General features: G+C 49.1%; 1 protein-coding gene across 5 annotated transcripts in view; it reads left to right on the top strand.

Annotated features, from left to right (window-relative positions):
• DOK4 (docking protein 4) overlaps positions 1-17,762 on the top strand; it is a 61,681-nt gene extending 43,919 nt beyond the window's left edge. The window contains exons 4-9 of one of the 5 annotated variants that reach the window (XM_035117849.3): positions 1,196-1,310; positions 1,475-1,594; positions 3,093-3,282; positions 8,613-8,754; positions 10,078-10,201; positions 13,362-17,762. In XM_035117849.3, coding sequence (XP_034973740.1) covers positions 1,196-1,310; positions 1,475-1,594; positions 3,093-3,282; positions 8,613-8,754; positions 10,078-10,201; positions 13,362-13,489 — 819 coding nt within the window. In that variant the 3' untranslated portion in view covers positions 13,490-17,762. Of the gene's footprint in view, positions 1-1,195; positions 1,311-1,474; positions 1,595-3,092; positions 3,283-8,612; positions 8,755-10,077; positions 10,202-11,737; positions 11,785-13,335 lie in introns of those variants that run through there. The other 4 variants (XM_035117850.3, XM_060275898.2, XM_088672133.1 and 1 more) reach the window with 4 other exon arrangements.

Below are 17,762 nucleotides of genomic sequence, written 5' to 3'. Positions count from 1 at the left end.
TAGTGATGGTGATTGGCCACCGTTTCCTAGTTCAGCGACATTCTCATTATCCTTAAATGCTTCCCCAGGGCACTGTTGTGGTCCGTGTGACATTGCGTGCTGGAAAAAAACATCCCTGCCCAAGGGAGTCATTGTGGCAAAAATAAACCTGTTTATGTTTTAGAAGCAGAGCACAGCCCTCCTGCTTGAGCTCTCCCGCTGGCCATCCTTTCCACTCTTTCACCCAACCTCCTGGGCCTTCCTCTCCTCACCACCTTAGTCACCCAGTGCAAGACCCTATTCCACCACTCATATGCCCCGCTGCCCATCTCAATGCTCTCAGGCTCCTGGAAAATGGAGGCGAACAGCCAGGGCACCTGCCCAGCCTTCTGGACCAACAAATGCCCCTCCCCTCAACAATTACATCCTTCTCTCTTTATGCAGGGTACCCAAGGAGGTTGAGGCTGTTTGAGACACTTCTGAGTTGGCACATCCCACCTTTTTAAGGGGGATTGCTGTCTCAGAGTCCTCTGTCCAGAGAGTCTCTTCCCCAACCACCAGCATAAATGAGTAACTTCTGGAATGGCTGGTGAACGAAGCCACCCACCCCATTGGCTTCTCCCTACAAAACAGCTTTTGCTCTCCCATCTAAGCTGCTGCACAACTCCCAACTGTACAGGAGTTGGGAAGTATTCTTTTGAACATTGGGGGTGGGCAACATTATTCAGGCCAAAGGCAAGCTTTCGGGATCCCCAAGTCAGTGATGGGGCCAGAGATTTAAAAAAAGAGGATGGAGCAAAACTTGTAGTTTGGAAAGTGCTGGGGAAATGTGTTGAAAAATGCACCACACATTCCAGCATTGTGTAAGTCAGAGGTCTATATGTGCTTGCACACACACACACACACACACACACACACACACACACACACACCTTCCCTCCAGCTAGCTAAGAAAGAGGCATTATCACAGTTCCAGAACAAATTTCCAGCCAGGCAAAATCACTCTAGGAGAGTGTGAAGCAGGGGGCTCTTGAAGACCTTATAAAGAGTCCTGGATGGCCGCATTGAGACCCGGGGCCAAGTTTCCCTCCTCCTGCTCAGCATGGAGCTGCCCAGGTGTTCTTGGGTAGAGAGCCAGGGATCCCTTTCCTCTTCTCTGCAGACGAAGGTGGGCTGTAGGGAGCTGCTCCCCTTAAGGCATGTGGCTCTCCTGCAGGTCACTGAGATCAGCAACGTGAAATGCATCACGAGGCTACCAAAGGAGACTAAGCGGCAGGCCGTGGCCATCATCTTCACTGACGACTCGGCTCGGACGTTCACCTGTGAATCTGGTAGGAGCCCCACTGTGGGATTTATGGGGGTGTTTGTGAGCAGCAGCGTGCGGGTACATTCTACGAGGGTGCAAGCCACTGTCAAGGGTATGTGTGCTGTGTTGAACTAAATGGCAACAGGGCTGAACGTTGGACACTAACTGAGGGCGATTCCCATCTTGCAGAGCTGGAGGCTGAGGAGTGGTACAAAACTCTGTCCATCGAGTGTCTGGGGGCACGGCTCAACGACATCAGCCTGGGAGAGCCAGATCTGCTGGCACCTGGAGTGCAGTGTGAGCAGACAGGTAAGGGGGCAGGCTGTCCTGAATTTGCTATGGTGGTGGGGTGGCTGGGGAATGAGGGTGGTGGAAAGATTGACTGGAGAAACAAATGGCCTGTCATTACTTATTGATCTTATTAGCCGTTCTTTTTTCTCTTTTTTTTTTAAATACCAAAAGTAACTTGAAGCACACGGGTGGCGTTGTGGGTTAAACCACAGAGCCTAGGGCTTGCCGATCAGAAGTTCAGTGGTTCAAATCCCCGCAAGCTCCCATTGCTCGGTCCCAGCTCCTGCCAACCTAGCAGTTCGAAAGCACTTCAAAGTGCAAGTAGATAAATAGGGATCGCTACAGCGGGAAGGTAAACGGTGTTTCTGTGTGCTGCTCTGGTTCGCCCAAAGCGGCTTTGTCATGCTGGCCACATGACCTGGATGAGCGCCACAACCCCAGAGTCGGTCACGACTGGACCTAATGGTCAGGGGGTCCCATTACCTTTACCTTTTTAACTTAAAGCAATAAAGACATAACCCATACTTTGAAACCAGCCTAAAATGAAACAGAGGAAGATCTAAAACTCATCCACATTTTTTAAAGACAGGACTGAAAAATCTCACCTGCTGTAGGAGGCCCCAGATAACTGAAAGCCTGGGGGGAAGTCTTTGGGGGGGGGGGAAGTAATGTATTTCCCTGGTGCCTAAAGATATGCAATGGTGCCAACCAGGTGAGCCTCTCTAGGGAGAGCATTCCACAAGCAGGGAGCCAGGCGTGGCAGTGCAGAGGGCAGCTCCTTGAGATGGACATTGCAGACACTGCTGCCCAGGGCAAGAGCAGCGATACCTGGAGCAAGCCCTGGACACTGAGCCCAGGGCATGGGGATGCAGTGAACAGCAGCTCTGTCTAAGTGTGGGACAGAGGCGGTGTTGGGATTTAAGCGGCAGATTGTGGCCAGGGAGTACCTGGCGAGGCTACAATTAGGCTTAAAAGGTAAAGAGACCCCTGACCATTAGGTCCAGTCGTGACCGACTCTGGGGTTGCGCGCTCATCTCGCATTATTGGCCGAGGGAGCCGGTGTACAGCTTCCAGGTCATGTGGCCAGCATGACAAAGCCACTTCTGGCGAACCAGAGCAGCACATGGAAACGCCGTTTACCTTCCCGCTGTAGCGGTTCCTATTTATCTACTTGCATTTTGACGTGCTTTCGAACTGCTAGGTTGGCAGGAGCTGGGACTGAGCAACGGGAGCTCACCCCGTCACAGGGATTCAAACCGCTGACCTTCTGATCAGCAAGCCCTAGGCTCAGTGGTTGAACCCACAGCGCCACCTGGGTCCCTTCTACAATTAGGCTTAGGAGGCAGCTAATCAGAGCCACAAACATTGAGCCTGAAGGGTGGCAGACTGGTGAGTTTTGCTGTTGCTCAAGCAAAATCTTGGGAAGGAGACAGATTGGAGGGGTGGAAAAGGGGTGGTATGAAGCAGAAAAGGTGCCAGCAAGCCTGGCTCAGCAGCGCCCCTTTCTCCCCCGCAGATCGCTTCAACGTCTTCCTCCTGCCCTGCCCCAACCTGGACATCTACGGCGAGTGCAAGCTGCAGATCACACACGAGAACATTTACCTCTGGGACATGCACAACCCCCGCGTCAAGCTCGTCTCCTGGCCCCTGTGCTCGCTGCGACGCTACGGGCGAGATGCCACGCGGTTCACCTTTGAGGCTGGCCGGTATGCATGCAGGGACGTGTGGCCCACAGGGCTTGCAACGCTGTTCTGGTTGTGGGAGTGGGTATGTTCTGAAACTTGGGAATAATTTAAAGTATCAGTCCAGCTCTGCACAGCGGCCATAACCACTGAGAATTGGCGTTGTGAAGCACATCACATTAGATGACCTTGGGCTATCCACAATATTTCAGCTTAACCTACCTGTAAGGAAAGATCTCGATATTTTTGTGATAGAGGCGGAATTTCTTATTTATTTGTCTCTTTTCAAGGTTTGTACCCCATGCTTTAGCAAAAAGAGGCTCCCAGAATTGCTTGCAGATCAACAACAGGCTTTTGCAATCTGAAAGGCAGGATGCAGAAGGAAAGAGGGCAAGGAGGGAGAAGGGGAAAAGAAAACCCGGGCACCACTCCTCACAAAGTTCTTATAATGACCTGCTGAGACTGAAACTGGTCAGAAATGGATATAAGGTGGTAGCAGTCATAAAAATGGGGCAGACAGTGGATTGTTACCACATGTAGTTCTCTGGAGCTGCTAAGGGCATACTTATTTCAGTTAGTGTTGTTGCTGGGCTTTGCACCTGGGTGGGACTGATAGACAGATGAGAGATGCAATCCCAAACATCTGGATTGGGGAAGGCTGCTTTGGGGCCTAAGAAAAACCCAAAGAGCAGTCTCTCTCCCTTCAGCTTGCCTCCACCCACTAGGCCACTGCCACTATAAAGGGAAGGGAACTGGCCACAGGGAAGGCTGGAGGGCACTGAGGGGCTGGTTGGGCAGCATTCGGAGTGGGTCAGGTCTTCCCATGATTTCAGCTTTCCCCAAGGATTTTCTGAGAGGGAAATCCCCAAAACACTGAATCTCTTCCAAAGCCATTTTCCAAGCTGATGTTTTCCACATGGATATTTTACGGGCACATAATCAAGATCTACATAAAGCCTCAGGAGAGGCTGGCAGACTTACTGTACTAAAAGGAAAGCAGGGGGAAAAAAGGGAAGAAGTCAAGTCTGTGTGGATCCCCCCCCCCCAGTGCATAGTGGAGGCTGGTCCATTTGGATAAATGGGAACTGCCCCAGCAACCTCCACCTGCCAGGCCCCACCTGCCTGCCTCCTAACCTACACAGAGCTACAATTTCCAGAGTCCCTTGGGAAGAGGGGTTGACCATTAATCCATTCTGGAAGTTGTAGCTCTGTGAGGGGAACAGAGGACCCTGGACTTCCCACGATGAACAGGAAGGTCTGAAGAGAAGTTCCTGTGGTCTTGGAAGAACACACTGAAGTCTTGCCACAACCAGGAAGCCCACCTTGAAAAGCCTTCTAAGCACATTCATCCAGACACTCATAGCCCCTTCAGAACTTCCTGGTGCTTCAGGTCAGAGGAGCAGTGAGCACACTCCACTCCCCAAGTTGTGCCTCACACATGCTTTCTGAATGCATGTAGAGAGGGCTTGCTCTTCCACAGCCTCTCCACTCCCTTAGCCATGCCAATTGACTGGATGATGTGGCAGAAGATCCAGGTTTAAGCCCTGGCATCTCTAGTTGGGATGGGAAAAATCTGAAACACAAGAGAGCTGTTGCCAGTCAGTGCCAGCAATACTGATCTAGACGGACCCAGTGGTCTGACTATGTGTAAAGCAGATTCCTATGTCCCCAAGGCCCCGTATGGACTTTGCTTCCCAGAAGTGCTCTGTGCAACCAGACAGGAATCCATATTGATGGATTTTCACATGCAGTGATTGTGGGTGGGGGGAGGGGCAGGGGAAGCAGCCCTGCAGTCCCCACTACAGCCATGCAATGAAGCCCAGTTGTTTGCTCATCACACTCCATGGCAGGATTTTAAACCCCAAAAAGCCTTTTCCCAGAAACTCTCGGACTTTCCCCTACCTTGTGAACTTTGCAAATTGATTTAGACCATCCCAGCCTGCACCTCTTAGCGACTCCAGCTAATTACCATCTACAAAGGAAAGAAATTTGATCTTTCCCTTTTATCCCAGACCTTCACTGACTCATTATGCCTGGCTTTTATAGAGAGATTAGAGGAACTCTTCCAACAAGCCCCGTCCCACCCTGCTCTGAGGCTGTGGAACAGCCTGTTCTGACAATAAAGCTGTTTGTTTCTTTGGCAGGGTAGTGGGGGAATAACCCACCCACTATACTATAAGGATGAAAAACTCCCAAGCCAGGCAGAGGTCCCATTCACCTCTTTCTTTCCCAGTGTGGGAGGATCTCAGATCTTTGCCATAAAGGGATAATTCACAACCCATTCAAAAGATTTATCCAGGTGCAATACTATTGCATCAGAGTGCTTCCAGACTATTGGGACTTTGCAGCAGAGGCATAGCATGAGTGGAGGCTGTGGCGCCGGGCACAATTTTGTGAGGGGGCCGCAAACAGGCTCCCCCACAGCAGGCTCCTTCATTGGAGCCTGGCTTGGAGCGAGAAGGAACTGTGCCTCTTATCCCTGGCCACAGCTCGGTGGGGAGGAGAGCAGGAGAATAGGCAGCAATGCTGCCATCCACCCTCCTCGGCCATAACACTCCTTGTGCCCAGGGCAGCACGGGCACACGCTCCACGACTGCTTTGCAGGAAGGAATCGAGCAAATACCAGAACTTTAGGTTTGCATGTTTAAAATGGATCAAAGTGTTCCATCACCCTAGCACAACAAATCCACTAAAAAAGCAAGAGGGGGGCGGGACCTAAGAAATTCAAAGCAGCCTGCTGGATCAGGCCAGTGGCCCATCTAGTCCAGCATCCTGTTCCCACAGTGGCCAACCAGATGCCTGTGGGAAACCTACAAGCAGGATTTGAGCACAAGAGCCCTCTTCCCTCCTAAGTTTCCAGCAGCTGGTATCAGACATGCAGCCATTAACAGTGGAGGAAGTCCACCATTGTGGCTAGTAGCCATTGATAGCCTTTTCCTCCATGAATTTGTCCAATCCTCTTTTAAAGCCACCCAAATTGGTGGCCTCCCGCAGGAGTGAGTTCCATAGTTTAACACTGTGCTGCATGAAGACATAGTTTGTTTTATCTGCTGCGAATCTGGATGTCCACGAATTCTAGTGTTATGAGAGAGGAGGGAAAACTTTACCCACTTTCTCCATGCCATTCATAATTTCATGAACTTCTGTCTGGTCAAAACAGTTTCTGTGCTGTTTGGAAAGCGATGGGGAAGTGCATTGAATAGTGTGGGGAGAATGGATGACTACTGGAAAGGCGTGTAAAAACCCCACAAGCAAATCAGAATGAATATTCATTTTCATATAACCTCGCCGCAAACAAATCAGAAGGAAGGCTCAAAAAAGGTTCGATATAATCTAATCTCTAAATAAGCTTTGTGCAAGCAAATCTGGATGAGTGCTCAATAAAGAGGTTGTCTGGAGAGGCCTTCAGACTCCCTGGGCACCTTTGGGCAAATGCTAGGCTGCAATTCTTTGCACATACAGCTCAGTGGAACTGTTTGCCTCAGAGCAAGCCGATGTCTGTGCCAATGTCAATGCTAATCATGCTTAGCCCAAGCCACACAATTTGCAAATCTGCTTCTAATCATATTTGCAAATGGCTGTTTGATGCTGATTATGGTTAGGGGAGATGCTGGGGCAGATGTAGTGCTAACTGTAGTTAGCTCCAAAACAGAAGAGGAGCAATGCTTTCACGAGAGGGGGCAGGGTCAAAGGAGCAACAGAGCGAGCCTGCAAGATACTCTCACTCTCCCAGCCTTGGTGGAAACTCCACCAGGCTCAAAAAGAGGATGGACTCTGCTATCACCAGTCTATATAAACAACCCCAAATCAACTTCATAAAATAATTTCAGCTGTCCTTGGTTCTTCACATAGCCTGTGGCCCATTTTGCATGAAACACTCTGCCAAGCCATGGTTTAGTATGGATGAGCAAAGGTGTGGCCTTTTACGAAGGAGATTGCAGCCAGATTGTTGGTTCTTCCCTGGCCATTTTTGGATTAGCCTGTCCGAGTTCAAGCTTGTGTTGTCTGAACACACACTTGTGGTTTAGCTCTCTCTGGCCAAACTATGAGCTGTAACCAAAGTTTGTCGTGTGGTTTACAGCTCGCTTGTCGGGGAGAACTGGACCTGAGCCCAGATTCAGACAATATGCTAAGCAAAACCATGGTTTAGCTTCGTTTAGTTTGGCAGCAGAATGACCAAGGAGGAGCTGAGTAGGTGCAATTTCCTATCTGAGAGCCTGCCTGTTTGTGTAATCAATCATCCGGCTTCTAAGTCCGAGTTCTAAGAAGTAACAACAAATGAATTGTTTTAGTTAGTTTCAGAAAGCACTGAGCAGTGTTTGCTATGGGATTGTGTTTGTCACATTGAATTACAGTGGATATAGGGTGGCCTTGTGTCCTAGTTTAGAGGACAGCCCTCTATTTGGAAGCATGACTACCTGGTCCAAGTCCAGTTTTACGATGCGAGAACCAGAGGCCAGTAAGCCCCTGGTCTTTCAGACTGAGCAGATCACCAGGTCACTGTCTTCCACAGTAGGGTGAGATGAAATGTATTTCTGCTTAATTCTACCTTTGCATGTAAAAGTTAGTATGTGCCATTCCTGTGGCCTCTTTTCTGGGGGTGCATTAATGGGCACCTTCATTGCAGCTTGTGTGTGTTACACAGGATCACAACTCCATGCTCTATACACTTGTCATATGGGTAAGGAATGGATTGTAGCCCTGTCAGAGTTGATGAGCTGGTGAAAGCAGGCAGGCGTGGACCAGTTGCTTGGGCTCAGAAGGCACTTTGTAGGAAGGACCTTTTGGTTGCAGGCACTGAACTTCAGCAGAGCGCAGGAGAGCTCTGGCAAACTACCACAGTCTCACATGCCCTTAAAGCACATCCCTTTGGCTTCTTCCACACTTGAAATCTTTCCATTCCTCCTGGTCATTACAAGAACTCTGTAACTAAGAAATAGCTCCTGTGTTTTTCCTACTCCCTCCCAATCCCTCTTCCTTTTGTGCCATGTCTTTTTGATTGCGAGCCTGAAGACAGAGCCTCTCTTATCACTGGCATTTGTAAGCAGCTCCACAATCCTTTTCCATCTGAAGAGTGGGATTAAAAAACTGTAAGCCAACACAAAAACAAAACAAAAAGCAAAGTGTATTTGTGAAGCTCTTGTACTGGATTTGCAAGTGGGGCAGAGAGAAAAGCATGCATGTTTGTGAAGTCCATGCAGGAGTGAGGTGTAAACAGTGCAAGTGTGAGGCGGGACAACTACAATGTGAACAGCATTGATGGGGTGGAAGCAGCCGCTTTGAGGTTTGTGCGCACCCCTTCACTGGGGTCCCGCTTTTGACCTCTTGCTCTCTGTCGCCGCCCTTTTGCTTAGCAGGATGTGTGACGCCGGCGAAGGCCTGTATACCTTTCAGACCCAGGAGGGTGAGCAGATCTACCAGAGGGTGCACAGTGCCACCTTAGCCATTGCTGAACAGCACAAGCGCGTCCTTCTGGAGATGGAGAAGAATGTGAGGGTGAGCTCATGGCTGGAGGGGAGGTGGATGTGGGGTGCAGGGGGTTTTCATCGCCTCTAACCATCCCTTGGCACTGGGGATATAGAAGCGGGTATCTCCAAAACAGCTGGTGCTTTGCAAGAACAGACATTCAGCATGCTGCGACACAGAGGCAAGTGTGAAAGGGAGGTTGGTTGGTTTATTTCATTTTGGAGCATTTGTGCTTGCCCCTCGGCCACAAAGGCTCCCAGAGCAGTCTCCGTACTATCCCTACCCGTGTGCTTATCGAGCTAAACAAATTAAGGGAAAGTAAGAGGAAGAGCAAAATCCAAATCAAAACTCAGGCACCAACTTCTAAACAGTTCAGGAGCTGGATGAAAGCTGATGAAGCGAGCCACCGCCTTCCCATTTCTCCCCACTGAGGCAGCTTGGTGGAATGGCTGCCCCCTGGTGACCGTTGAAGGGAGAGGAGGCCTGGTGGGGCTAGCCTGTCACAGCAGAGCTGACAGTGAGCTCTGCTTCCCAGCTCTCCACTGCAGGAATGGTTGCCCCCAGGCGGCAGTTGAGGGGATGCCTGGAGAGATTCCTTGACTCTTGTGACAGCTTTAAAACATCAGCCCAAACACTTAAGTTCAGTTAGTCCACATCCCCCCTATGCATTAAAGCAGTATCCCGGCTCTCTAAACAGCTGCAGTTTGTTGAGGGTGCTGAGAATTTTTAGGAGACCCTTATTCCCCTCTCAGAGCTACAATTCCCAGACAGTTCCTTTGAACAGGGATTGATTGTTAAACCACTCTGAGAATTATAGCTCTGGGAGGGGATTAAGGGGATCCTAGCAACTCTCTTCCCTTTTTACAAACTACAGCTCTCAGAATTCTTGTGGGGAGGGAGCCATGGCAGTTTAAAGCTGCCCCGCAGTGCCTCAAATGTACGATAACTTTGCTTACCTGGTGCCCTCCAGACGTACTGGACTACAAATCCTGTGAGTTGGTGCAAATTGCAGCCCAAAACAACTGGAGGGGCCAGCTTGGCAAGACTGTGCCCCCACCCCTGGGGACTTGTGAGGCTTTGAGAGGGGTGTCACCTTTCCATTTTGCCTCAGGCAGCAAAACGGGATGGGCTGTCCCTGCATAAAACATATGCAAGATAATTGGGTTCTGGACCACCTTCCAGTAATCTGGACCACCTTCCCGGTAATTTGTACCAGCTTCCACCCCCTGCCCATGTTGGCCCTATTGTTATCTCATCTCTTCCCAGACTGCAGCATTTCCTACGTGCCATTCTATCTCTCCCCTGTGCACAGCTTTGATTCCTAAAATCTACACTCCTCCTCCTCTTTTCCAGCTGTTGAACAAGGGCACAGAGCATTACTCCTACCCCTGCACACCAACCACCATGTTGCCACGCAGCGCCTACTGGCACCACATCACCGGCTCGCAGAACATTGCCGAATCCTCAAATTACAGTGGTGAGTCTCTGCTCTGCAGGGTGGGGGGCGGATCTGGGCTTCCCCCAGAATTCAATTGTCCTGTTGTCTCCCACCCACACCCCTAAAGTCTGTAGGCACTTGTGTAGGCTTTGGGGTGGGGGTGCTGGGAGTCAGCCGTTTCTCCATAACTCTCCCCCACCCATCCCCAAAAGAAAATCTCCCAAAATCCAGCTCCTGCATTGGCTCCAACAAGCACCTCGTTGCATTACGTCTCTGTTCTTTGACCCTAAAGATCCCCAGCGTGGGCTAATAGAGCTGCAGCTGGTGTTCAGGGTTTGCGATTCAAATTTGGTACAGTTGCTGCCGGGGGGGGGGGTGTAGATTAAAATGGATTTGCAGGCCAGATCCAGCCTTTCGGCCGCCAACTGGCGATCGCTGGATTAAAGCTGTCCTTTTTTAAAAAAAAAAAAAGTTAAGATCTTGCTTTCTCAAGATCTTACAAAATCGCTGGTGGTTGGAGTTCCACTTTTTTGAAAAGGGCTCTGCGTGTGTCATGTTGAATCGGAGCCTGCTTCCCTTGCTTTCAAGGAACTTAACTTCTTTCCTCCAGGGCTCTTCCATCATGCAAAACAGCACAATAATTTTGCTTCTGGTGGTTATCTGGAGTAGATGCTGAAATCTGTAACGCTGAGCTTAGACCAGGCATTCCCAAACTTCAGCCCTCTAGATGTTTTGGACTACAATTTCCATCTTCCCTGACCACTGGTCCTGTTAGCTAGGGATCATGGGAGTTGTAGGCCAAAACATCTGGAGGGCTGCAGTTTGGGGATGCCTGGCTTAGACCTTTTTGTAAACAGGTGTTCACTGAAAGGCAGCTTTGAAAGGCACCTTTTAAAACTTTAAAGGTATTACCTGGTCCCATTTTTAAAATTAGCTCTGATTAACATTTTTAATGTTATTTGGGTTATTTTATGTTAGGGCAGGATATGAAGCTAAGAAGGGCAGGATATGAAGCTAAGAAAGCAGAGAGGTAAAATAAGGCTGCAATCTTGGTTGACCTGTGGCTTTCCAGATGTTCCTAGCATACAACACACATCATCCCTAACTATTGGCCATGGTGGCTTTGGGGGCTGATGGGAATCCAGCAACCCCCAAAGGGACACAGGCTGGCTGCCCCGGCCACACAGGTGAACCTGGGAATAAGTCCTGCCAGACTGTGAGTGGCTCACCTCAATGGAGACGTGTACGATTGCACACTAAGCCATGTTTCTTATTTAAGTCATTTATAGTTTGCTTGGTATTGATTGATATGAAAGTGGTTCCAAGTATAAGTATGCAACAGACACAATTTCAACAATTTAAGGAAAAAAGATAATTGAAGAGCATAGATCAGGCATCCCCAAACTTCGGCCCTCCAGATGGACTACAATTCCCATCTTCCCCGACCACTGGTCCTGTTAGCTAGGGATCATGGGAGTTGTAGGCCAAAACATCTGGAGGGCCGCAGTTTGGGGATGCCTGGCATAGATAAACGTTACAGCGTAGTATCCATTCATTGATTCATTTCATTTGTAGCTCACCACCTTCTCCGAGTTGCTCAAGGTTGACATACATGGTTCTCTGCCTCCTCATTTAATGTCCCAACAACAACCCTGTGAGGTAGGTCAGGCTGAGGGAAGACGGTGGCTGGCTCAAGGTCACCCAGTGACCTTAATGGCCAATTGAGATTTTTCTGGATTTAGGATGCCTCTACATATCAGAAAGCTGACAGGGCAACCCTCATTTAATGTCATGTTTTGATGCTGCTCTGCAGTCTATTACGTTAGATATTGTATTGGCATCTTAAAACACCATGGCCACAATCCAAAGAAAGTTAAGCACTTCTAAGCCCTATTGATTTGCACAGGGGGCCTTGATCTCTCTCTCTTGAAATCAATGGGACTGAAAAAAGTGCTTAAACTTTGGCAAGATTGTGCCCAGTGGATTTGTGTCTTTATTTGGGATGTTTCTGTGCCGTCCTTCAGCCAAAACGGTGCTCTATCTTGTGGGTCGATTCATCTATGACATAGTGCTTCTCTAGCCCACAATTCCCCGGACAGTTTTACAAGTGTACACCATAATTCTTTTAGAATATTAGAATACACCAACAAAAAGGAATCAAATATGGCCTGTGTTTAAGCCAGTCTTTGCCAACCTGGCTGCCTCCAGCTGCTTTGGACTGCAACTCCCATCAGCCCCAACCTGGAGAGCACCAGGTTGACTAAGGCTGGTTAAAATGACAATATAATGAGTAATCATAAAACCTGAAAGTTATGTAGCGCATGAAGAAGCATTCTGAATGCGTCAGATCCACTGAAATGAATGAACCTAAGTTAGTCACCCCTGTTAATTTGACTGGGTCTCCTCTGAATGGGACTAACATTATCTGCATCTCAGATACTTTTACAATGAGCTCATGGCAGAGCTGAGATTCAAGCCAGGGGCTTCTGGGGTCAAATAGCCTGGCCTGTCAGTCAAATTGAAACCCCTGTGTCAGAACACACACAGGTTTGTTGATCAGATTCACTTCCATCCAGTTCTGGTAGCCTCACCTGAAAGAGGATATTGCAGAGTTTTAGAAAATGAACAGACAGGAGAAGGGCAACTAACATTATGAAGGGAATGGAGCAACTCATCTGTCAGGAAAGTTTACAATATTTGGGGCGTTTTTTTAGTAAAGACATAAGATGAATAGCGAAGGGAGCATGATAGAAGTGTGTGAAAAAGTGGACAAAGGGAAAATGAATGTTGGAAAAAATCAGGACATACAGAAGAAAGAACTTCTTCACATAGCTCATAGTTAAACTAAGTTGGAGGCAGTGATGGCCACCAACTTAGATGGCTTTAAAGGAGGAGCATTGGGCACATTCATGGAGGAGGAGGCTATTGATGGTACTAGTTATGATAGCTATACTCTGCCTCCACAGTCCTAGGCAGCGATGTTTCTGCACCCCAGTTGCTGGAAACCACAGGAGAGAAAAGTGCTCGTGTCTTTGAATCCTGCTTGCTGGCTTCACACAGGCATCTGATCAGCCGCTGTGAGGACAGGATGCTGGGCTAGATGGGCTGTGGGCCTGATCCTGCAGGCTCTTCTGATGTCCTTCTTCTTAATGACATTGCATTTCTCCAAACAGAGACGAGGTCTGCTCTCTGCCCACAGGTGACTCGTACTCGGGCCCCCAGGCCAGCTCAGAGACTGACCTCTTGAACCGTTTCATCTTGTTGAAGCCAAATGCTCCCAAAAGCGGGAAGAACGACTGCAAAGACTCCAGCTCGGCTTCACAGTGATGCAGCCCTAGGTGGAGGGAGAGACCCGGGCAGAGGGCCAGCTCAGCCCACAAGTGCTGTTGCTCAGCACCGAAGATTTTGTGGTCCAGTGCCTGCTCCCGCCTTTCCGGAAAGGGTTTGGGGACAGCTTTTCAGCTACTGGGGGGAAGAGTCCGACGTTTGCACAGAGGCTGCCCCCAAGGATCATAGCCAAGGATCTGAGCCCTGTCAGCCTGGAAGGAACTTCAGCCAAGCAGGCAAACTCCCACCAGGCCTGGGATGGAAGGAAGAGCCTGGATGTGAGGGGGAGGACTAGCTATATATTGTTAAAACTATTTTAAATATATAATATTGCTTGTGCATATTCTATATATCAAGAGATTCCCCCCACCCCCCACAGGAATGCACATTTCTTAGCCATCCTGGCGAGATTTTTAAACGGACGGTGGGGTGGGTTGTCCTTTCCCTCTCTTCCATTGGGACTGCGGCTACGAGTCCAAAGGGAAGAACTTTCCGGCAGATGGAAAAAAGTCTTCCCGAATGGTAGCCAAAGCACCAGGTTGTGCAGCAGAGAAAAAAGCCACATGGTCTCCTGGAGGCAGGAGGGGGGCTGGTGGGGCTTGTTGCTGCTGACCCAGGACTTTCTGCAAAACAGCCTGGCAAAATCTTCTCTCGCGGGACTTCGGGAGGCCAGAAAACAATCCTTCCGTGCCACAGCAGTCCCTTTGCTGGCGACAGAAGTGTTTGTCCCTGAAAAAATAATAATTTCATAGAACTGCAGAGTTTGAAGGGGCCACCCCAAGGGTCATCTAGTCCAACCCCCTATGATCTTTGGGAAGATTTGCAGATCTAAGAAAACAGAGCGTAGTTTCCACTTCTTTGAAAGGCTGACCACACACAGTTGACCTTTGTGGCAATGCCTCATGAGAAGGAGCTGCCACTTTCCTTTCCAGGTTGTGACTTCTGCACAAGCGTCCTTTCGAGGGAGGCACAGGTGTGCTCTCTCTCTCTCTATCTCAGTGTGGGCTGCCTGCTTGGAGCAGGCAAGGCCCAGAAGGTCTGCACTGGGCAGGCAGTGATGGTGTTTCACTCAGTCTGTACACACGTCGGCTGTTCCTTGTGGATATTTATTGACTGCAAGGGGTGGGCTCACCATCCTTTTCCAACGTGGGTGCTAGATTACAGAACTATACGCACAAGCCTCTCCCAGACAAGGGCCGTTCCCAATGGATGTTTGCGGGTGGGGGGCTGAAATAATTTGGGGCTGCCTTGTTTACCATTGGCTTGTCTTTGCTACATTCCACTAGGAAAGCTTCTCTTGCCCTTAGTTCCACCCCCAGTGATCTGCCCCAGTCTTCACCAACCGGGTGCCCTCCGGATGATTTGGACTACAACTTCCATCCTGCTGTGCTAACTGGGCCTGATGGAAATTGTAGTGAAGGCTGGCCTGCCCACAAAGCAAAGTTGAGCTTTCTGGTAGGTTTTACACCCTAAAGGGCCACACCCTCCACACAACCTGCCCCCCACCAAGTGTTCTCTACAAAATGGAAATTCGTTCAAATCTTCACTTGACTGGCTGCAGACAATCAAATGGTCGTCAAGGCCTTTGCTTTCCCAAGGCTCCCCTCACCCACCTACTGGGGGAAGCAGCTCCTTTCTCTGTCCTGGAAACAGCAGCAGTACCATTGAAGGTGGGCAGCCATGGGGTTGCCAACTTTTTGACTAGCCCTTGCTGTTCTGCCCTGGATAGCAACTTGGTCTGCAGGCCTTAGCTTGTGATGGTGCTTCCGTCGAGGCTTTAAAGTGCTTCACCTGCTGACAGGAGCACACCAGGTCACTTGGCAACCCAGTTTCCCGCCCTCCAATCCTGCCGTTCAAAAGGCCCAATGCCAACCCTGGAACAGAGTTTCTTCTTTACCTCCCCACCTCTTTTGTCCCTAGTATTTCCCAACTACCCCCAACTCCTCAAAAAACCACCTACCCGCCCTGGCCCAGTTAGAAATTTTAAGCAGAATTAGTGAAACACTTTCACAGAGTGGCTGGTTTTATTCCTATGCTGAAATTTTTTAAAGAAGCAATTGATTTTCTAGTTTTACTATTTATTGAATAACTTTGAGAAGGGCTATCTTCTTTTTATTGTAGTACAAACCTTGGTATTGTGTTGTTTTGTGTTGTTGTTGGGTTTCCCTTCCCCCCCCCCACCCGCCACCCTGTTTAAATAGCACTGGAGTTAACATCTTACAATCTTGTGCTCTGCGTGTGTAAATAACTGTATTTTTGGATCTTGTCTGTACCTGAAAGCGGGAGAGACCTCCTGGGACACCTGTGAATTGGACCAGCAAATGTCCAAGCAGCCATGCTTCAACAGCACTCCCAATTCAAGGATATTTTAAGGCCAAAGTACCAGTATGGCGGGAAAGTTGGATGAGAGACCCACAAAACTTGGGATCACTGGAGATATTCACCCATAGTATTGAAATGTCCTGGAAGCCTTCTAACCCAGAGCTCAGTTGTTGGTAAAAGCTATTCCCAGTGACTGGCCCATTACATAGGAAACTGCCTTTTACCGAGTCCATCTAGCTCAGTATTGTCAACACTGGCTGGCAGCAGCACTCTTAAGCTTTCAGGTGGGAGACATTCCAAGCCTATCAGGTACTTCTGGACTAAAACTCCTTGGTCAAGCTGGCTGAGGCTGATAGGAGACAGAATAACAGCAGGAGGCTCCCAGGCTGTAGCTTTTTTCTAAGCATAGTTCTCCTTGAGATTTGCTAGATTCCTAACCTTGGCACAGTTTGGGGTCCTTTCTCTGATGAGAATGCATTTTCATTTGATTCCAGTGGTTTGGGTCCTCCCCTCTGGAGCAGCAGAAAACAAGCTGGTTCTATCTTCCATGGGACAGCTGTTTAGATATTTTGAACCCCACCCAGAGCCTCTCACTCACCTCCCTGCTTTTATCTGTCTCCTGCTCTCTTTTACGTCTGCTCACCTCTTCCAAACCTGCTTCCAAAATGGCACCCCTCTCTTCATGCTGGGAAAGTGCTTTGCAAATAAACATTGCCAGCATAGAGGATGTGTTCCATGTGTGCAGAGGAACTACTGAGTTCAGAGGTGGAGAACCTTTTTTTTTTTACCCCAAGGGCCACATTCCATTCCGGGTAACCGTCCTAAGGGCCACATGCCAGCATTGGCAGGACCAGAGATAATATAGAGCAACGAATGAAAAAGTTTACCTTAATACAGAACACTAGTTTCTACACAGTCTTCCATTCTGGTAAACAAAATACATCATCACCAGTGTTCAAGGGGACATTCCAGCTAGGCAAAACCACTCAGGGTGAGATGCAGTCAGTGAGGGAAGTGGGCTGGGGAGAGTCCAGAAGGCCAGGTAGAGAGATGTGATGATCATGGAGCTATACAGAACCCAAATCCTAATTATTAGCAAAATATGAACATCACATGTCTTGCAAGTTGAGGAGATGCATGTTTATGAATGGAGGGGGGGAAGAGAAAATGTCTGCCCCCAATCAGCCCCCTTTTGCCTCGTCCTGCCCACGACCAGTGTGTGCATCTCCCAATAACTTTCCCCTCAGAAGTGAGCCCGTAACTCCAAAAATGTTCCCCACCCATGGCTTAAACTAGCCTTTCCCAAACCCGGAACTCTCCAGACTTTTTGGACTACAACTCCCACCAGCTCCAGCTTTATATGACAACACTGGCTGATGGGAGTTGCAGTCTAAAGCATACAGGGGGCAGCAGCTTGGCAAAGGCAGGCCCGTTTCATTGCTAAGCTGTTTGTATCATAGAGGCACCTTGCAGATATTTGGGAAACAGCCCTGTCCTCCTGCCACAGGCCACATTGGCCCTCTACTGGGCAACTCCTCTCCCATAGAATTTGGGCATGTAAATCTGAAGATCCAACTCTGCTGGCCCTTTTCCTCTTGGAAAAGCCTTGGGAGGGGCAGCCAAAACAGCCTGGCCTTTCCAGCATGGGAGTCTGGAGTAGCAGGGATCCAAGGGGAAAGAGTGGCAGAGCCAGGCAGCTCTGTTAATGGACTGTCAGTAGGGTCGGGGTGCAGTTATCCCCTAAATTAGTATCTTATGGAGGAGGATGTAGCGTGAAGGCTGGGACATGCAAATGCTTGGACAGGCTGTGAATGGAGAAGAGGTTGGCTCAGGATTATTTGATGCACAGATTGTGGGGAGGGGGGCGCGGAAGTGGGGGTTGCCAAAAATGTTTCGGTTGTTTTGGTTTTTTTAAATGGAACTGCTTGGTCAATAAACAAACATTACTCCC

Source organism: Zootoca vivipara, chromosome 6 (assembly GCF_965207765.1).
Source record: "Zootoca vivipara chromosome 6, rZooViv2.hap1.1, whole genome shotgun sequence".
Taxonomy (NCBI): domain Eukaryota; kingdom Metazoa; phylum Chordata; class Lepidosauria; order Squamata; family Lacertidae; genus Zootoca; species Zootoca vivipara.
This window is presented reverse-complemented; position numbering and strand designations above follow the sequence as displayed.